At 37.1% G+C, this 23036-nt stretch overlaps 1 protein-coding gene across 1 annotated transcript; it reads right to left on the reverse strand.

The window, feature by feature from the left end:
- Nucleotides 1-415: 415 nt before the first annotated feature.
- Nucleotides 416-20487, reverse strand: LOC128992187 (very low-density lipoprotein receptor-like). Its single transcript, XM_054415651.1, has 7 exons — nt 20375-20487; nt 11897-12085; nt 10548-10742; nt 9523-9714; nt 1849-2019; nt 1261-1566; nt 416-682 (listed from the first exon to the last, which is right to left on the reverse strand). The coding sequence occupies exons 1-7, from the start codon at nt 20465-20467 to the stop codon at nt 497-499; spliced, it is 1332 nt and encodes a 443-aa protein (XP_054271626.1). The 5' UTR covers nt 20468-20487; the 3' UTR covers nt 416-496.
- Between the last annotated feature and the right edge of the window lie 2549 nt (nt 20488-23036).

Consider the following 23036-nt stretch of genomic DNA (forward strand, 5'->3'; position numbering starts at 1 on the left):
AATTTGATACTTGTAGGATGGATAATATTTGGACCTGTTAGAGAGTGAGAAGGATGGAGAATTAGGCACAACCAAAAAATAAGGGACATGTACCATTTCCCAGACATAGTAGAAGAAGCAAAGAGCAGAAGACTAAGGTCGGCTGGCCATGTGAGGAGGGAAGATGGCAGACTATTAAAAGAAGTTTGGAGACAAAACCCAGCAGGAAGAAGACCCTGAGGAAGACCCAAGAATCGATGGAAGGACCAGGTGGGGAAAGATTTGCAAAGATTGAGAGCAATGAAAGAAGATTCAGAGAACAGGAGAAGATGGAGGCAACTTGTTGGCGAGGCCAAATACCACCTAAGGTATCCATGGCCATGGGAGTAAGAATAAGAGAGTAAGTAAGGATGAATACACACATAAAAACAAAATATATGATTGAAAATATTTATTTTCATAAATAAATTCACTGCAGTCTAAATATATTTTCTAGGTTGGTGTAACTACACAAGTTTTACAGGCAAGAGTGACGAGGCACACACTTTCCATCAACACAATGAGTTCCACTGGCACATTTCACATGAGGACACCTGTCTGTTACGCAGATCCTCTTTGTAGGGCAATGAGGTTTTTTGCAGGACTCACTGCCTTCGTAGCACTTCTGGGCCGGTCCACACTCGCCTTTTCGGCACTTAACTTCCTGCAACATCAAAACAAATTTTAAAATGAGTATTTTTCGGTTTCATTTTTAAGTTTTTCTCAAGGGAACAGTCGAAACGTTGATCTTGTCAGAATCTAACGTCGAAAATTTGTTAGATAACATCTAATGACAAATTAATTTTGGGTAAAGAGACAATTTTGCATAGGTTCAAAACGAAAGCCTTTAATGTGAGTGCTTTAACCGCTCGGCCTAATTGTTTCAAGATTCAAAATTCTTTTAAAATGTATTGAGGTTTGTACAAGATGCTAAAGTGGAAAGCTTGAAGATGAACTGGTCGGAACACTTAATTTGATTTGTGCTGCAAAAGGATGATTGACTCTCTCTTTTTGAACCATTGACACGATAGATTCCAATCGGGCTCAAAAGCTACTTTTAAGACAATTGCAATTGACTAGGTAAAAAAGCTTAATATGTTGTTTTTTATACAAAATTTTCATTAACGAGGAGTAATCACTCACTGGTGTAAGTGTCTGAATTTTCTTCTCTTAATACTCTACGGTTTGCTAAAGAATCGTCCCTTTTCAACCTCTAACATATCTTCCCCAAATGTATTTTACCTTGAAGCACTTTCCCTTGTAGCAGTAAGAGCCAGTGGGACACAATACGGCAGCGCATGCCTTGTCCAACACACAATATCCATTCTCACAATGACTGCCTTCATCACATTTCACTCCATCACATGAGCCAGGTTTAGGAACGCACTGGGCCAGTGGCGGACACGGGGCCTTGAAGCACTGGACGTAGTTCACTCGGCACTCTTTGCCTGGGCCACACTTGGCGTAGTTGCACGGGTTTTCGATACACTTGCTTGTTGAGCGGTCGCACACTTCGTGAGACTTGCAAGAAGTATATTCACCGCATTTCTGGGAAAAGAGTCTTCTGTGAGGTGAAAAATGTTAAACTACGTACACAATATGTATCCAGTTCCTCTTAAAAAATGCTTTATTTATAGAAATTAAGGATCACCTACCATCATCTTTATGAGTTTAAATCAACAAGATCCACAAATATACCAAAATTAAGCCTAGGAAGAAGGTTGCAAGGTGTGCTGCCTTTTGCTTTTATGTACTCAAAGAATTCTTTGAACTCCTACAAATTACAAACTAAGCTTTACATGTTTACTAGAATCATAGAAAACAACCAACTTGGTCTAGTTGACATGCAGCGACTGGTGGAGGACACGGGGCTTTCTTGCATTGATCCTTTTTTATGTAACACTCGTAACCGTAGCGGCAATATACATCTTTGCAATAGTTCTCTTTGCATTTTCCTGATTCACAAATCTCGTTGCTTTTGCAGTCGCTGTCTTTATAACACTGAAAAAAGAAAGACAGAATGATTATGAAGATAATTAATAACAAATTATAATGCAGTATTTTTTCTAGTAGATTTGTTCTATAATGGTAACTCAACAGTTTTAATATGTAGGTATGTAATAGTATATTTCTTAACAAGAGTAGGAAGTGAGTCATTACATATTTGATACCATTAAATAGACGAGAATATGTTATGACTAACTTTAACTAGTGTTGTGAACAATACTTTTCGCTACACTACAAAGACTAATATTATTTTCGGAATTAAAACGGACATTGGATATTTCTTTATTTTAGGTCATGCCTTCAATTTAAAGTTAATATTTACTTTGGTTGTATAGTTTTGGTTGCTGTAAATTGAAATAGTTGACAAACCAATAACAAATCTTTGTTTACGCCGGCAAAATCCAAAAAAGATAGTTAACCTTACTTTTGCACAGTAAACATTCTTTTTCCGTAGTAAACAATGTAATGATGGATGTTCGCAGGTGATAAACATGCAACAAAAACAGGTCTTTTCACAGTAGTGTAGTCAAAAGACCTTTTTCTTGGTTGAATCTTTTTTGTATCTAAGAGGAAAGAGATGTAAAATCAATGAAAAATAAGGCAAGAGTCTTCTGAAAGTTCTAGTTTTCATAAAAATGTGTAAAAAATCATAACCGGGCAGCTGAGGGGTTATAGCTAGTGCTCTCCTACAATCAAAAAGTTGCCAATGATTTATTTCACGATGGAATGGCCTCTGGATTGTCTGAATCTTACTAATATTATAAATGTGAAAGTTTGTGTGTTTATTTGTTTGTTTGTTTGTTTGTTTGGGACGGATTGGGCTGAAATTTGGCATGATGATAGCTCATATTCCCGATTAACATATAGGCATATTCTTATCTCAAAAGTCCTTTCGGGCTCCGCCCTAGTGGCTCTGTAGTTCCCCATGTTAACCTTATGAGTATTCATATTTAAAGGGAATTAAAGAATTTAGTCAGCTGTTTCAACTAAAAAAGTTGGTTCTATAATATGCAAAATTACTAGGTGGCGTTCGCAGAGGCATCCACAAAATTGAGCGGAGTCATCAAGGGTTTATATTATATTGTTTTGGTCATACTGCAGTAATACCAGTCGTTTTTAATGCATGCGTTGCGGGTCTAAAGTAACACTTTTACTCTTTAGGAAGTAAAAATGGGTTTTATCCTCTATGGAGTAAAAATCACCTGTTGTCAGCTCAGTTGTAAATTTCTATTGTAAACAATTGCATGTATCGAAATATGTATCGATTCGTGCTTCGTAATTATTTTAACCTACAGTCTACAGTCTCTTCCCATAGCGTTTTAGCATTGCAGATACATCCATTTACGCCTCACCTCACCACAACACGCTCACCTTTACTACTTCCTTCACCACCCCCTACATCGTGGACCTATTTCCCTCTCTTCCCATGGCATTTTAGGATTGCAGATACATTAATGTAATTGCCAAAGACAGTTCCCACACTCTGCATTGCAAGCCTTACTACTTCCTTCACCATTTCCTACTTCATAGACTTGTTTCCTTCCCTTCTCATAGCATTTTTGGATCAAAGATACATAAATCTAACTGCCACAGACGGTTTTCACACTATGCTCATACTTTACTACTTTCTAAGCCATTTCCTACATCGTGGACCTGTTTTCATCACTTTCCATAGCAAGTTAGTATTTTAGATACGTTAATCTAATTGCCACAAACATTCCCCACACTCCGCACTGCTAGCCTTTACTACTTCTTTTACCATTTTCTATGTCGTGGGGATGCTTCCATCCCTTCTCATAGTATTTCAGCATTGCAGATACATTAATCTAACTGCTACAAACGGTTTCCAGTTCCCACACTCCACACTGCTCACCTTACTACTTCCTTCACCTCTTCTTACGTCGATGACCTGATTCCCTCTCTTCCCATAGAATTTTAAGATTGTAGATACCATAATCTAATCGTCATAAACAGACCCCACACTCCGGACAGCTCACATTGACTACTGACTTCACCACTTCATACGTCTCGGACCTTATCTCTCCCTTCCCATGGCATTTTAGGATTGCAGATCCCTTAAATCTAATCCTCATAAACAGTTCCCACACTCCAGACTGCTCGCCTTTACTACTTCCTTCACCACTTCCTACGTCACGGACCCATTTCCCTCCCTTCCCATAGCATTTTATGATTGCGGATACCTTAATCTAATCATCATAAACAGTTTCCACACTCCAGACTGCTTGCCTTTACTACTTCCTTCACCACTTCCTACGTCGTGGACCTGTTTTCCTCCCTTCCCATGGATTTTTATGAATGCAGATACCTTAATCTAATCGTCATAAACTGTTCCCACACTCCGGAACGCTCGCCTTTACTACTTCCTTCACCACTTCCTACATCACGGACCCATTTCCCTCCCTTCCCATAGAATTTTAGGAATGCAGATACCTTAATCTAATCATCATAAACAGTTTCCACACTCCAGACTGCTTGCCTTTACTACTTCCTTCACCACTTCCTACGTCGCGGACCTGTTTCCCTCCCTTCCCATAGCATCATAGGATTGCAAATACCTTAATCTAATCGTTATAAACAGTTCCCACACTCCGGACTGCTCGCCTTTACTACTTCCTTCATAACTCCCTACGTCACGGACCCGTGTTCCACCCTTCCCATAGCATTTCATGATTGCAGATAATCTAATCTTAATCTAATCGTCATAAACAGTTCCCACACTCCGGACTGCTCGCCTTTACTACTTCCTTCACCACTTCCTACCTCACGGACCTGTTTCCCTCCCTTCCCATAGCATCATAGGATTGCAAATACCTTAATATAATGGTCGTAAGCAGTTCCCACACTCCGGACGGCTCGCCTATACTACTTCCTTCATCACTTCCAACGTCACGGACCTGTTTCCCTCCCTTCCCACGGCATCATAGGATTGCAAATACCTTAATATAATGGTCGTAAGCAGTTCCCACACTCCGGACGGCTCGCCTATACTACTTCCTTCATCACTTCCAACGTCACGGACCTGTTTCCCTCCCTTCCCACGGCATCATAGGATTGCAAATACCTTAATATAATGGTCGTAAGCAGTTCCCACACTCTGGAAAGCTTGCCTCGACTACTTCCTTCATCACTTCCTACGTCGCGGACCCGTTTTCCTCCCTTCCCTTATAGTTTTTGGAATGCAGATACCTCAATCTAATCGTCATACAGTTTCCACATTCCAGACTGCTCACCTTTAGTACTTACTTCACCACTTCCTACGTCGCGGACCCATTGTCCTCCCTTCCCATAGAATTTTAGGAATGCAGATACCTAAATCTAATCGTCATAAACAGTCTCCACACTCCAGACTGCTAGCCTTTATTATGTCGTGGACCTGTTTTCCTCCCTTCCCATAGAATTTTAGGAATGCAGATACCTAAATCTAATCGTCATAAACAGTCTCCACACTCCAGACTGCTAGCCTTTATTATGTTGTGGACCTGTTTTCCTCCCTTCCCATAGAATTTTAGGAATGCAGATACCTTAATCTAATCGTCATAAACAGTTTCCACACTCTAGACTGCTCACCTTTAGTAAATCCTTTAGCACTTCCTACGTCACGGACCTCAAGCTAGTGTCGTCAGTTGATTATATTTATGATTCCTACCGTTTCTGTTCTAATATCTGTGGAATAATGCTGTCAGCTATTTCTTTATCTACTGCATTCAAAAGTCAACAACTGATCATATGTCTTTGTTTATGTGTCAAATACTGCTTCCATAAGGATTATATTGAAACTTTGAGACCCAGTGGGGCGGATTCCTGAGAGTTATTTTTAACGCCTTATAGATGTTGGCACTCACCGATATGGTCTTTATCACCATCCAAAATTTGAAAACGATTGATTCAGCCGTCTAGGAGGAGTTTGCGTATTACGAAATGCATAAAAGTCGACGTATAAGAGCTTCGCTCGCTTCGCTCGCTCCGCTCAATTAAAAAGTTATACGATTTACCAACAGGGTGCAGCACTATTGATTTTTTTGCATTTATGAAAACAGCTAATTTGAACTAAGCAGCAACAAAAGACTGTGATAGGCAATGATAACTGTCAAAGTAGGATTGTTTACAGTTATGTTTATGTTTTTAATTTCATGAATAATTTGTGATATTTTGCGAATTTTTAATAATTTATTTTTCTTTATTGTTTAGGTGAAGTGGTGAACATTAATGGCTATGGTAGATGTGTAATTGTATACCATAAACTTAAAGAAGTAAATTTTATCAAACTGTGTCCTCTATCATTGCAAACGCTAAGTTAGAGTATAACTGCAATAATCATTTTACACTTATATGCCAACCCCGTACGAAGGACGGGTACTCTGCTAGTTAACTATATATACTAGGTTTAATTACCTTGTTATCGTCGGTACGATCCTTTGTAGTTTGTTAAGACTACAACTGTTTCATCCTTCAAATTGAGCACATCATTAGGTCGGAAGGCTCCGTACGTGTTTTGTCACTTATTTACTAAATCTGACGAACTATGAGGAATATTTAAATGAAGACTACTTGACATTCTTCCAACCTGATGAAGTGCTCTATCTGATGCATAAAACAGCTGTAGTCTTAACAAACTACAAAGGATCGTACCGACGATAACAAGGTAATGAAACCACTGTATAATGATTAATTAATAAAAAATAAACTTATAGGTCCGGTACAATTAAGAGGCGGTTCACGAGTACGGGGTTTCGTGGCCCGCGGTTATCGTTGATCTCGACCAATTTGAAAAGACGGTCAAAAAATGGGTTCACGACGTAGAGCGTTAGCCGAGATCAAGCTTAGCCGAGACCAACGCTGGCCGTCGATCAAGAGCAGGGATTAACTGGGAATTTTCGTTGGGAGGTTGGCAACAGCCAACTGCCAGGCCGCTGCTCGCGGTCGACGAGCTCCAAAACAATAATAGGATGACGTTGCGTCATAATGATTGGTTCATAAATTATATAATTGTACAGGATATTTACTGATATTGTATAAAAGGTTGTGGTTGCAATTAAATTAATTTTATACTAAAGTTTAAAGATACTCAATTTGTCATTGAATTTTGAATAAAACACTATTACTGAATACATTGCATCGGGAAAATGTAATTATGTTAAAAAAAATGTTAACAAATCTTGGTAATGTTTGCAATAAAATTAGGTTAATTATGTTCAAAAATAAGACATACTTTATCAGGTTTGCAGTTTCATCCAAACGTTCAAATTATTTAATAAAATGACTGCTGTTTTCAAAGATTTATGATTATCTTTTATGTATCAGTAATTTGTATAAAACATCTATTTGGAGGAACAACTGGCTATTATATGAGCCGAGATGCCTTCATACGTAAACAGTATTAAACGTAAATATAAAATGGCAAACCTACAATAACATTTTATGACACCAAGATCTTTTAAAGCTGTTCACAATTGGGGCCACAAACAGCAGGCCTAAGAACGAAACCCTTTGCATTTGCACGCGTCAGACGGGTAGAACGCAGCCCTATAAGCATGAGAAAACAGGTGTGAGAAAACACAGGTTATAATTTAAAAAATATTTTGTTATAATACAACGTTTTATATATTTAACTATAGAATTTATCTTTTACCTCAGCAAATTGAAGCAATTTATTGTAAATCCCGATATGACAAATATTAAGACATTATCAGATGAAAATAACAAATGTTAAATCATAAATATAATAATATAAACATATAATTTAAAACATCCAAAAAATTTTGGATACTCAAATAACCTATGTTTTATATAAATTTTATTTAGGAACAAAAATTGTACTAGGGTTGCTTTCAGAGAGGTGAAAGCCAGTTGAGCGGAACAAACGTGATTTGATATTTGTATAAGTAACTAAATGTAAAAAAGTCAATAGATGTACTAATGCTGGTTTTATTGTTTAAAATTATAATAATTCAGATTTGTTTTTACTACATCTTGTTATTCAGATACCTCTTCCAAAAGTACATTATGGTAGTTTTGACCAGGAAAATATTATCAGTTAATTTGGTGCAACACAAATAAACAACTCGATCAATTACCTATAACCTACACTTAACCTTCCTAATCTAACCTTACTTCAAAACACAATGTAGTCACGAGAATACTCATAAACCCCGACCTACCTTCCCCACATGCCTAAATTAGATCAGTGTTCAATCTGCGTTTTATTAATAAGTGTAATAACTTACTGCACCGTCGATGTAATTCAACATAATATAACCTGTGATGTATTATCGGATTAAATATCTATTTCGATTCGGTTCAATATATCGCTTATTAAATCCTGATTTCTAACATTGGCTGTTTCTAATCAGCTGGAAACACAAATAGGTTCATGGTTTAAAAACGTTTAAAAGAAAAGTCTAGAAAGTTCATAAATACCTTATGATTCTCTTGTTTACATTTTTCTTGTAAACAAAAAACTGTCATATGGCTACTTTAGTCCCATAAGCCTAATGTTAAAATTTGGAAATTTTAAGTTCGTTTTAAATTGCATTAGCATTATCTAATTGAAATTTGTTTGTTTATTAACCATCTCACTATTAGTCTAAGTAATCTTGTTAAGTTTAGCTGAAATGTGTTCTGCCGTTATTGAGTGATGTTGCTTTATTTGTTGCATTGAAGTTGATCCCAAAGAGCTACGCTCAATTATACAATAAAAATTCTTAGACAAACCTAACAGTGTTTGATGGAACCATTTTTATTTTTATTAAAATATTCAGCTGAAATAAAAGGGTTCAAAATTGCTAAAATGAATATAAAACATAAGATTCGATTGCAATTTAAATTTATATGAATACGTTATAAGCTATTAGTTATATTTTTACTTAGTAATAATGAATTAAAATGTCTCAACAGCTACTTTTACAAGTGTTGCATGTTTTCGGCAATTAGTAGTAAAAAAATAAAAAAAATAAAAATAAATATCACGTTGAGGGTAATTAAATTGTTCGGAATTTAATGGCAAAACCGAATATAACATTCTTTTTGCTAACAAAAAATTAATAAACGAGTAAATGAGATAATCCCGACATGATGTCAACTTAACCCTGCCCCCTAGCAGGGTTAAGTTGAAGGCTAAAACCATTGTTATTTACGCCCGAGATTATCCAGTTTGCGCTAGACCATAACTCGTGAACCCGACGTTTGGCCCGGGGTTTTCTCTAATTGAACCCGTGAAGCCAACTTTTTGCGCTCGGGTTTATCCCTGTCATAATTGGGTGAAGTTTATCTGTCTGCGCCCGAGGTCGGGTAACCTCGTACTCGTGAAGCCGATTTCTAAGCCGCGGCGCAAAAAACCGGCTATAACTGGATTTTGCGCTCGAACTAAGGATAACCCAAGACTCGTGAACCGCCTCTAAGTCTATCAGAAACTACATTTGACCAGAATTGAAAATTTCTGTGCAATATTATAAACACTTTTAACATAAAACTACCAACCTTATCATCTATTGGTTGGCATTCAGCTTTGGGGTAACATGGGTATTCATCATGAGGACATTTCTTGTACACCACCACACACTTGTAGCCCCCCTTGCACCGAACAGTGTTGCAGGGGTTATCCATACATTTGCCTGATGAAGTATCGCATACTTGGTAGCTATGATCACAGTTGTCTTTCTCATAACATGGCTGAAAAATAGTTGGAAATTAAATTAACCTGCAGGCTAAGCGAATTTTAATTTACCTGAATTGAAAATTTTTCTAAAAAAGGTCAGATTCGTTTCCTTAGGGCTAATGAGTAATTAGGTTTGCTGCAACAGGGAAGATGGTAAGGTCTTACTCAGAGAAATATTATTCACTACATAATAGATTTGCCAAGTTTGATCAAAATATATCCATAAACAATAAATAACATATGAATTTTAAAATTAGAAAATTTTTATTTTCTCCCCTTTTAACCAATAAACTCTGCAAAAACACTTCAACATACTAAATTATTTTTTTTTTGTTCCCTACAAAATGATTTGGAAAGAAATTGTAAAATTGTATGTTATTAGGGTCAAAAGTAGGAAAAACAAATTTTTTCCCCATAAACATCCTTTCCCACAGTCCGATCATGTTGGTTCGCAAACTCATTCGAAAATGTAGGTTTACATGTTTGTACCAAATTAAATCAAAATCGGATGATTTTTAATAAAAAGAATGGGAAATTTTCTAAAAAGAGAAATCCCTCCTCCTCTATAGGCTACTAGGTCTAATATATAAAGAAGCAAAACAGAATTGTGCACTAATTGTCTCAAAGAATTAATAATTAATTTTTCCCCCTGCTTAATGTCTATCCTTCTATCTTTCTTGGCTTTCTGATACTAACTGACTACTAATTTTCATTGGTCTACGACGAAGACGACAATTATTACAACTCAAGTAAGTGTTACAAGTATCAGAAAAGAAAACTGACCGTAATTGCAAATCTCCGCACAAAGTTAGCAACATTTAATTTTTAATATCACAAAACTACCAACCTTTTCATGATAGTTTGGTTGACATTCACCTTTGGGAGGGCATGGGTAATCATCGTCATGACAATACCCATCCACCACCACACAAGTGTAGCCCTTCTTGCAGTCTACAGTTTTGCACGGGTCCGGCACACATTTCCCTGTTGAATAATCGCATACTTTGTTGCTATGACCACAGTTGTTTTCTTCGTAACATGGCTGAAAAATAGTAGTGGAAATTTAGTAAGTTGCTTGATTAACCCCTACCACAAAGGTTAATGTTAATAACTGGACAACGGCTAGTTCCGTCATGTCCGCTGTGCAACCTAAGTCGGTTTGTCCCATACCTATATGTAATGTGGTCGGCCTAGAGTTCATTTAATTGTATCTGAGTCAAAATGTGAACTTTGTTTGTTGAAGTGCGTTTATATATTGAAGATATGCGTCGGATTTATGGACTAATTTGTGTGGGTTTAAATTTGGCCATTCAAAATAATCCCTAGACTATTATTTAAGACTGAAGACGGGCAAAGGTATTTAACCTATTATTATTCTTACAATCAGTAAATTTTTGATAAATCTCGCACTTTCATCATATCATTGAATATTGATGGTCTCAAATATGTAATGACTCACTTTCTACTCTTGTTATGAAATAAACTTTACAGTTTGGTAAAACTATTCCTCCATACAGTTCCTTTATTCCCAAAATAATTAAGTGTTCAAAACCAGTCACAAGACAGCGACAGCGTCACTCTACTAAAAACTCTACTCTACTGCCGACGTATCACGTTTACACAAGAATACAAGAGTACTTTTTATTTTAATCATAAAGATTCAAAAAGGCGTCATTACAATAAGTTGTCAATTTAAAAAATGTAGTCCTTGCAGTGAAAAAACTATTTATAGCGATTCAAGTTCTTGCCAAGACAAATTCATCGCTGTAGAAAGATTTAAGTTTAAAGTAAAAGAGTGTGACAATTTTTCTAGTGGTGGAGGAAGTAGAGTAGAGCTACTTCCCAACTAGTAACTATACCCTACCACCTACTAGCTACTTCGCTAGCTACTAGACGCCTACTAAAAAAAATGCAAGTTACATGACTAGAAACTAAACTCTACTTGTGTAAACCAAGCTTCAACATGAAATTAGGTTTATTGAGTATTTAGGTTTGCTGCTGCAGGGAAGATAGAAGTAAGACATTCTACACACGCATTAACTTTCAGCTTAAAATATGCACCCTATTGTTCATCATTGTCACAAAGAATAATTAATTTTATTCCCCACTAAATGTCTATCAGAAAGTGAAACCAGAATTGCAAATCTCTGTACAATATTACCATAATTTTAAACATTTTAACACACAACTACCAACCTTGTCATGATAGTCTGGTTGACAATCACATTCGGGGGGACATGGGTAACCATCTTCATCCTCATACACCACCACACAAGTGTAGCCCTTCTTAGGGCGCACAGTGCTGCAGGGGTTCCGCACACATTTCCCTGTTGAATAATTGCATACTTGGCCGTTAAGACCACAGTCGTTTTTGTCGTAACATGGCTGAAAAATAGTTGTGGAAATTAAATCGGTTGCTCAACTTGTCAACCCACTATCATCTCATTGCTCAGCCATTCGACCCATTGTTCACTGGTCTTCATCTTAAAATATGCACAATGATGTGTTAGCATTATATTTCCTGTACCTGTATAATAAAATGAGTGTATTATTATTATTTTTCATCTCCTGGCCAAAGGTGTTTGGCGTTTTTAATTTTACTAGGTGTAATAAATTTTTTATCAGCCTTTTGTTTCTTGGTAAGATAATACACAGAAGAGAAAAGGTAGACAAATTTTGCATTAAGGCATAAAATATGCTGAAGTTTGCCGAAGTTGATAGTTTATTGCAATGGTCCCTAGACTTTGAAAATCATCTTGCTCTTTTGATCCCAATGAAGAAACATTTATAGACAAATTTTCAAATAAACGAGAGTCAAAGTGGTTTAACGAATACCTATTCTCTGAACAATGGAAATGATCACATTGCCATACCTGTAATCAGTACACAAAATAGCTCATTGCCGCTCTAGCTGATTTCCCAGTTGTTGTTTCTAGACCAACCACAGCAGTGGATCCAGTAAGTAGTTAACAACGGGTAAGAAATAATATAACCCTAAAAAGCAAACATAACCTAAATGATATTTTAAATACTTCTAAAAAGTTATCTGTGTTATTATAAGTTTATTATGATGGTAGGTAAAGATCTTGGGTGTATTACGACCACAAACAGCTATCATAGCCTCTCGAAATGTATGGCCACACTCATCTAAAGATTTGTGCGGCCTTCCCCTACAGTTCTCGAGTGGCAATAACATACTTTGTGCTCCTAATACACAAATAGCTATATAAATGCGTCATTAGCCCTTGCATTTGGAAATTGCTTATTACATACGATGATTTATCATCGACTTTACCCTCTATTAAGTTGGGACAGTGGCATACTTCTGTGGAGTTTAACTAAATTTATATAATTTAAATTGACAATCTATTCTGGGGCAAGACACGTAAGAAAGCTGTATTAATAGGAGTAGGATTATTAACATGGTCAGTTAGAAACCTAATTATTTTTATTCATAAGACTCTTCTGAAAATGATTAAATTCTAATTATTTACATACTCCTATAGTATAGCAGCCATTTTTTATGCCAAGATAAAAAACAAAATAGCAAATAACAATAATGAATGTAGTTTAATTTGCAGATATTCTGAGAAATAACTAACAACAAATAGATTTATTTAGTGCAAAGATGAAACTAAAATAATCCAACAGGAAATAACAATAATTTCCACTTTTTTATCCGCAGATGTTATTTGATTCTGAGAAAAAACTAACAAAAATTAGATTTATTATTGCAAATCTATATAAATAAAATTAGAGTTTTGTCTGTACATTGCTTAGAATAATGAACTTTTTGGTTATTTTTACATTTCATAGGTCAGAGAAACCGAATCAAACCTTATCTCAATTTCTGTCTGTCTGTCTGTCTGTCTGTCTGTCTGTCTATCTGTCATTCTCTTGGTAACGCTAAAATACGCACTTTATTACAACTACTCCTCAATAACTATAGCACTGTCCCGCCTGAAACTTATTTTCCAAATACTATACATATATGAGATGGTTTTAGACGTATTTCATCGAATATGAGACAGTTAGATATTTAACAGTAAACCCTTGAAAATCAAGTTTTTGTCGATTTTTGACGTGGAATTTCTGGAAGAATGTTGCTTTGTTTACAACTAATCATATGCACATGGTTTTAATTGAAATACAATCTTAATTTTGACATTGGCATACAGCTGTGATTAGAAAACGTTAGCCTATTTGAACTCAAGGTTAACCATAGCCTTATCGATTCACACAACTTAAAAACCATACGAAATGTATACTATATTATATAACTGAACACCAGTTCTGCTAATTATAACAATGGGTTTTGTACATTTCATCCATTACCGTACAAATAATTAAAATAATAATACATTAATTGGTTAGAAGTAAATTTAATTCAAATTACAGATTCAATACAAAGTATTCAATATAAAAGTTAAACATTTTAGATAACAAAATTACGATCAGCTGATTGTTATTCTTTAATATCTGTGCGCTACTAACCAGCAAACAAACTTGACCAGTTTATTATTGTTCATTACTCTTTACACCAAAATAAAAGTTATAATAGTTAATAATGTCCTAAATTATTTCACGTTTATAAATAAAAGAAAATCTACTCTTCTTTTAATTTATTTTTTTTTGAGGTAATGTTTTTAAAAAAGTTCATATTCCCATATGAATTTGCATCAATCAGATGTTTCATACTGTACAGTAGAGATATTCGTTGACATAGTGTCAAACACAAATTAAATTTGTTTACAACTAAACATATGGACAATATTTTTGTTGCTTTAGTTGAGAGGTTACAAGTTAATCTTTAATACATTATTTGTTGAAATATTTTCTATTGTTTCTAAATAAATATGTCCTGAAGAGTATGCCTCGCAAGAGAAAAAGCAATTTGGGTAGAAAAACAAATAATGCCAAGAGACAAAAATTGTGTGTATCCACGGAATCAGTTGATTATGATGATTCGGACTCTGATGATGGTGTACATAGCAATAATGAGTCGACAATTTTAAGTTCCGTTGTGGTTGAAGATTATGCACGACCTTCAACCAGTCGAGAGCGTGTCGCCCTATTTAGGTCTCAGCAGAATGAAAAAGAACGTGAAAGCAGGCGAGACACTGAACGTTTAAGATTTAGCCAAAGAATACAAAATGAGACGGAAGAGGAGCGAGAAGCTCGACGGAACAGGGACCGAATACGGCACGTCCAGAGAAAAGAAAATGAGACAGAAGAGGAGCGAGATGCACGTCGGTGCAGCAACCGAATACAGCAAGTTCAGAAGAGGGGAAACGAGACAGAGGTTGAGCGAGAAGCACGTCGGAACAGTGACCGAATACTACACGTTCGGGGGAGGGAAAACGAAACAGAGGAGGAGCAAGAAGCACGTCGGGAGAGTGACCGAATACTACATGTTCAGAGGAGGGAAAACGAGACAGATGAGAAGCGAGAAGCACGTCGGAACAGTGACCGAATAATACACGTAAGGAAGAGGGAAAATGAAACAGAGGAGGAGCAAGAAGCACGTCGGGAGAGTGACCGAAAACTACATGTTCAGAGGAGGGAAAACGAGACAGATGAGGAGCGAGAAGCACGTCGGAACAGTGACCGAATACGACACGTACGGAAGAGGGAAAACGAAACAGAGGAGGAGCAAGAAGCACGTCGGAACAATGACCGAATATTACACGTCCAGAGAAGGGAAAACGAAACAGAGGAGGAGCAAGAAGCACGTCGGGAGAGTGACCGAATACTACATGTTCAAAGGAGGGAAAACGAGACAGTGGAGGAGGGAGGAGCACGTCGAAACAGTGACCGAATCCTACACGTTCGCAGGAGGGAAAATGAAACAAGAGAAGAGAGAGAAAGTAGGCAAGAACGAGATAGAGTTCGGCAAAACCAACGTAGGAATAATGAAACTCCTGAAGAGCGGGAAGCTAGACATATAATCGACAATGATAGGTACCGTCGCACTGTTGAAGAGCAAACTCTACTTTTGCATGACGAGGCGACCCGAGTGGAGGAACTTCGAGCAAGCCAGGACATTGCTGACAGAAATGCCCGTGTTGCCGCTGATTCTGAAAGACATAGGGTGAACAGAGTCGTTGAGAGCGACGCAGAAAGACAAACTAGGATCGCGCGGGAAAGAACTCGGCATGTCGAAAGAAATTTAACAGAATGGCGAGACACACACAACAGTGGATTCCAATATGATCCTTTTACACGTTACAGTGAAGCTGCCAATATTGGAGATTTTGATAAAGTTTGTAGGTTTTGTCACGCTTTGAGTTGGTCAAAGGAACCACGTGGAATATGTTGTGCTTCTGGTAAAGTGTCCATACCGTCTATTTTGGAAGCACCTGAGCCGCTACGTACATGGATATCGGACGAATCACCTCAATCGCGAAATTTTCTTAGACATATCAGGGCCTACAATAGTGCGTTCCAAATGACTTCTTTTGGAGGTAATGAAATCCGTGAAGGACCATATATGCCTACATTTAAGGTTCAAGGACAAGTGTACCATTTGATCGGCTCTCTTTTGCCACCCCCTGGACTTCCGCCGTCTTACCTTCAGATTTACTTTGTTGGGGATGACCAAGTCCAGCTTCAAAGAAGGCAAAGTTTATTTCAAGACCTTGATCATGACATGTTGGCCGCTTTGCAAAACATGCTTCAGAATAATAACGCCTACTTGCTCAGCTTCAAAACTACTTTAGAAACATTTCCTGTAGATTCACCTGATTTCAAAATTGTTATTAGAGCCGACAGACGCCCTGCAGGGGACCACCCAGGTACATACAATGAACCAACAGTCAATGAGGTTGCTATTTTGATGATTGGGGATCCAAGTGACCATCGAGACATCATTTTAAATTCAAGAGAACAGGGTTTGAAACGAATATATGAAACCCACCGATCTTATGATGCCCTACAATATCCCCTTATGTTTTGTAGAGGCGAAGATGGATATAGTTTCAATTTATATCATGTAAACCCGGTTACTAAACAACCAACCACAAAGAAAACTAGCTCACGAGAGTTTTACGCCTATCGCATTATGGTTAGAGAAGGTGAAGCAAATCACATTCATAAATTCAAACAGCTTTTGAACCAGTACTTGGTGGACATGTACGCTAAAGTTGAGAGTGAAAGGCTGCTGTATCTTCGTACGCACCAAAAGGAACTGAGAGCAGAGAATTACATACACCTTCAAGACGCTTTAAGACGAGACGACAACGTAGAAGAAATGGGGCAAAAGATAATTTTACCTGCCACCTTCACTGGAGGTCCTAGATATATGCATTCTCGCACACAGGACGCCTTTTGCTATGTTCGGAAGTTTGGTCGTCCAGAACTTTTCATAACAATGACAACAAATCCAAAATGGATAGAAATCACGAGTGTAATTGGAGAAAGGCAGTCTGCTCACGACCGGTATGATGTGGTATCACGAGTTTTTCATTTGAAGCTTAACTGTATGATTGCTGTTCTTATGAAAGGCCAGATTTATGGCTCAGTTCGCTGCTACATGTACTCTGTTGAATGGCAGAAACGTGGTCTTCCACACGCTCATATCCTGATTTGGCTTGAAGAATCCATTCCTCCAAATAGAATAGATCAAGTCATTTCTGCAGAGCTTCCAAATCCTGAAACTGATCCTGAACTTGCAGATATAGTCAAGACTCACATGCTGCACGGACCATGCGGAGCTTTTAATGTGCGACAGCGCAAGCTTCCCTGTATGAAGGATGGTCACTGTAGCAAAAGATACCCTAGACCATTTGTCAATGAAACGGCAACAGGAGACAATGGATACCCAACATACAGAAGGCGCTCCCCAGATGATGGAGGCCATCATGTCCTAATCAGAGTAGGTAACGATGAAATCCCTATGGACAACCGATGGGTAGTACCTTACTCGCCTGTATTGTCCCGAACATTTCTAACACATGTTAACGTTGAGTACTGTAGCAGTGTAAAATCTATAAAGTACATCTGCAAGTACATAAACAAGGGCAGTGACCAGGCCACATTTGCAGTAAGTAATGACACAGACGAAATTAAAATGTACCAAAGTGGTCGGTATATATGCACATCTGAGGCGGTATGGAGAATTTTATCATTTCCTATACATGAGAGGTTTCCCGCTGTGTTGCATTTAGAGGTCCACCTTCCAAATGAGCAAAGAGTATATTTCCAGCCAGGCAATGTTCGGGAAAGAATGGACCAAAGTACAACTCTTTTGGCCTTCTTCAATCTCTGCCAGACGGACGCCTTTTCAAGAACCCTCCTCTACAACGAGTTGCCCTATTATTACACATACTCTAAACAAAGAGGTTGGTCCAGGAGGCGGAGAGGACAACCAGTACCAGGACATCCTGACGTGAGACAAGATCCGTGCATCGGTAGGGTGTACACTGTCCATCCAAGCTGCAGTGAGCGTTACCATCTCCGACTCCTCCTACACACTGTTCGAGGTCCAACATCTTTTGAGGATCTCAAGACTGTTGATGGTGTGCTCCATCCAAATTTCCAATCCGCATGCCGTGCCCTTGGTTTACTAGAGGATGATGCGTGCTGGGAGGGCACTCTTGCAGAAGCTGCTGTTTCTGACAGTCCCACCAAGTTGAGGGATCTCTTCAGTGTCTTATTAGTATTTTGCAATGTGAGCAACCCTCTTGAGCTCTGGATCAGATTCAGAGATTCCCTCTCAGAGGACTTTTTGAGATCTGCACATCAAGTCGACATTAACACCACCTTTGAAAACAATCCTATCATATATGACCAGTGCCTAGCAAGCATTCAAGAGACAATCACTCGCATGGGAGGACTTGGGCTCGAAAGCTACAACTTACCAGTACCAGCCATAGATGTCAATCAGTTAAACCATGATTATATCAGAGAGACAAGTTACGACCATCCCGAACTCATTAGGTTTATTGAACAGTGTACGCCAACTCTCAACGAGGAGCAGCGCCAAGTGTATGAGCAAGTTTTGACGAGCATAAATGGACAAAGAAACAAGATGTTTTTTCTTGATGCTCCTGGAGGTACTGGAAAGACCTACCTCATAAAGCTGATTCTCGCAAAGGTTAGATCAAACAGTAAGATTGCTCTTGCTGTGGCCTCTTCTGGCATTGCAGCAACCCTTCTGCCAGGTGGAAGAACTGCCCATTCCATGTTCAAAATCCCAATAAATGTAGAGCATATGGACATCCCGATTTGTTCTATATCGAAGAGCGCTCCCATGGCACGAGTTCTACAAGCAGCCTCCTTAATAGTCTGGGACGAGTGTACGATGTCCAATAAACTGACAATCGAGGCCCTCGACAGAACACTCAAAGATATGAGGAACAGTAATAAGATCATGGGTGGAGTGACGGTATTGTTCTCTGGTGACTTCCGCCAAACTCTGCCAGTTGTAGTGAGAGGCACAAGGGCGGATGAAATTAACGCCTCTATGAAAAGATCTACCCTATGGCCAATAATGAACAAACTGGCGTTAACAAAGAACATGCGGGCCAATATTGGAAATGAGGTGGAAGAATTCTCCAATGTTCTGTTAAAGTTGGGAGATGGAAAGCTGGGTAACGTTGATGGAACTATCGATATACCACCTTCTCTTGGTGTTATTGTTCAAACCCAAGATGAACTCATCGAGAAAGTCTATCCAGGAATTGAAGACCTCCCAAACAAGAGCAGTGCCTGGTTATGCAATAGGGCTATTCTCACTCCAAAAAATGAAGTTTCAACAAAGATAAATAAGAAAGTGATGTCCCTATTCCTAAGCGAGGACAAGACATATTTGTCGGTGAACACAGTTCTAAGAAATGATGACGCAGTGCACTACCCGGCAGAGTTTCTTGACTCGGTGACAGCACCTGGACTACCCGCCCACGAACTTAATCTTAAAATTGGTATTCCCGTTATGCTTCTAAGAAATTTAAACCCTCCTAAATTATGCAATGGGACTCGGCTTCGAATTCGAAGTCTCCAGCGAAATGTCATAGAAGCCGAAATTCTAACAGGCTGTGGTGCGGGAGAAGTGGTGTTTGTCCCCCGGATCCCCCTCATCCCAAGCAACTATCCCTTTGAGTTTAAGCGCCTGCAATTTCCCTTAAATCCATGTTTTTCCATGACGATCAACAAATCGCAAGGTCAGACACTGTCAACAGCAGGGATTGAACTAGGTGACGCGCAATGTTTTTCACACGGACAGCTGTACGTGGCGTGCAGCCGAGTGCGATCGCCAACCAACCTTTACATACATGCCCCAGGCGGTCGAACCACTAATATAGTATATGAAGAGGCATTAAGTTAGGCAACCTTTTAATTTTTTGTGTTTTTTGTTTTTCTTCACTATTTAATATTTATTTTCAATGTATGTCATTTGTTGTTTTTGAAATTTTGATATTGTAATTTCGCTGTGACAAATGTTAAGCGCTTCAACTCTGCTATCTTTGCCAACTTTGTTATTTAAAACTTTCGAATATTTTTTAAGATTTAAGTTTTTTAATGTATTTTTATGTACTAAATTATGTTAAAATAAATTAATCATTGTTATTACAAAAAGTTTGTAACCTTATTCTTGAATAAACCCGTACGAAGAACGGGTACTCACAGCTAGTATGATACTAAAATAATAATCCATCAGGAAATAATGATAATTACCACTTTTTTATCATCCGCAGATGCAGTTTGAATCTGAGAAGAAATAAAGACAGCCAGAGCCAATGGAAAGAGTACCCAGGATTGAACCATCATGATGAACTAGTGAACACCAACTGAGAAGCGATGTTGGTATTACTGACCTTGTCTACAGTATATATACACATCAAAACGTGCTCTCAACTCTCTGTATTGTTTTTTGAGAACAGGTTTCACAAATTATAAGATTTACTGATTAGAATGTTAATTCCTTCAGTGTAGTTCACATAAATGCTGATGCTAATTGACTTGCATAAACTTTGAGCATCTATAAATGTTTATTAAAGTGGTTTGGTTTGTTTTCCTACCTTATCAAATACAATTTTTCAGTAGTAATCACTTGTTTGAATAGTTTAGTGAAATATAATCATTGTAATCGTACGATTCAATTATTTTAGTCTGTCTTTCGGTTTTAAAAAGTTTTTTTATTTGTAAAGAAAAATTTAAATCACAAGTCCAAGTTGACAAGTTACATCACAAGGAAATCAAGTTGGCAGAGACGGAGAGAGGCAATATATTTTCTAAAGACTGATGAAGCTTGTATTGATTGGAGGAAAGGGCCACTTAGATCGCTTGTCTCACGTCTTTTGTGAAAATGGTGCGCAACAATTAATCCTTTATAACAATAATTAATTGATAAAAACAATTTATAAAATAATCAATAACTTAATAGAATGGATTTGTTTGGATCCATAATAGTTCTAGATATCATCAATATCAAGTTGATATAATTTTGAGATAACTTCAAATCAATCAGTGTCAAAAGAGGCTAATTTTTCTATACTTTCAAGTATCGGAAGGGTTTGATCTCTTCATTATAGCACACACAATAGGTACATATTATAAGCTGAAAATACACAAAGTACCTGACTACCTTATTGTAACATACATGCATATTTTTAAGGAGCTTAATTTTTTTTATCCCCTGTATTTATTCTTATGACCTTGGTTCACATAAATCATACTATGACAACAAATCTTATTTTATTAAATAAATATTGAATTATTAACATTTTTCGTAATGAAAGAGCAAAAATAGTTTCCTGGTTTTTATGAAGAGCTGTGCAGAAAATTCACAACATTGAACCAGAAGACGTGTTCAATCGCTGTTCCTTAGAAAATTACTCAGTTAATGGCACAAGAACATGTGTTATGGTTGTTTGTTTGTCTTTATTACTGTTCACGAACTGCAGTGGCACTAAAATTTAAAAATAAACTGTATCAGCAATCTGACTCATACTTTATCCCATTTGTTTGTCAACAATCTTTATCATGAGTAAGCGAAGGGAGTAACTGTGATATTTTTGGTGGAGTAATTTTGGAATATTTTCATATAAAAAATGTCTTTTTATTGTAATTTGAAACCTCTAAAAAGTATATTTTGCTCACATTCACTCTCATCTTTCATTCGGCTTTGCGTTGTATGGGTCAACAAAAAAATTTAATATTTGTATATTATTCTGAAGCGGCAAAAATAGGCTATCAAAATTATGCTTAAGCTTTAACGAGATGATTCGGCAAAAGAAAATGTTAAGAAATTACAAAATTTTACAGTTTATGAGCAATATAATTATTAAACAATTCTTATTGCAAAAAAATTAATCAGAGGGAGTAATAAATTCAGTGCATTCTTATAATTTCAGGAGGAGAAGAGAGTTTGTCCAGCTTCATAAATTAAATGTTTTTTTTAAAAAACCCTCATACGCTGGTAAAGATTTTCTAAAATTTGTCCCTGAGTTCATAAAAAAAAATGGACCTATTCAAGATCAAGAAAATTCTAAAAGAGTATAATAATAAATTTAGCATTATATTCCTTTGATGAGTTTTCCACCTCCCAGAAATAGAAATAGTATTGTTATTGTATGTATTTTGACACTGCCCACCACCCCACCAAACTACATTTCTTATGATGAATAAAGATGTTTGGATATGAATATTAGGTAATATTTAGGGAAAATCACAAAAGTTGCAATAGCTTTTGAACCATAATTTGTACAGCAATGGGAGGTTGCACTATTTTTTTTAGAATTATAAGGACCATAACATACTAATTTAAATTAAAAACAATTTTTTTCTTGAAAACCCGATTTTATCTTATTTTATGGTGTTTTTAATGGGAAAATAAAACAAGTTACAATAATTTTTAAACCGTAATTATTACAGGAATGGGAGTTGTACAGATTTGTTTAGAATTTAAAGGACTATAACATAACAAGTCTCTATCAAAATCGTATGGGCCGTTATTAAGAATATTGGATTATCTAAGTAAATGAAAAAATATAATTTAATTATAGGTCTAAATGAATTATGAAAGATTAACATCCACAACACCTAAACAACAGGTAACATTAACACGTAAAGGAACTGACTAAGTGGTCTAACGACTGTCATAAATAATAATCATGATTTTAATTCAATCTTTTACTGAATTGATATATTCTTACCAGCGTTTTGGCAGTATCACCGAGTACAATTGAATTATAACCAGTTATAAAGACATGGAGGTCCACTGGCGTAGAAAGATTGATTAATCCGCTGGAGAGAACTCCGTTAATCCGATAATCCATCACTTGTGACAAGGGATGTTTGTACAGGTGGGAAGTTCACTTGCGTGTCAAACATTACG

Source organism: Macrosteles quadrilineatus, unplaced genomic scaffold (assembly GCF_028750875.1).
Source record: "Macrosteles quadrilineatus isolate MER2022 unplaced genomic scaffold, UCM_ALF_1.0 Scaffold_1__1_contigs__length_201487025, whole genome shotgun sequence".
NCBI lineage: Eukaryota > Metazoa > Arthropoda > Insecta > Hemiptera > Cicadellidae > Macrosteles > Macrosteles quadrilineatus.

Bases quoted from the DNA above. Each gene is read 5' to 3' on its own strand.
- LOC128992187 (XM_054415651.1), bottom strand. From the start codon at position 20,467: ATGATGGTTCAATCCTGGGTACTCTTTCCATTGGCTCTGGCTGTCTTT. The intron at 2,020-9,522 runs GTTGGTAGTTTT...TTCTTTTTTCAG, and splicing joins GCCAACCAATAGATGATAAG to TGTTATAAAGACAGCGACTG. The intron at 1,567-1,848 runs GTTGGTTGTTTT...CTCTTTTCCCAG, and splicing joins CTGCATGTCAACTAGACCAA to AAATGCGGTGAATATACTTC.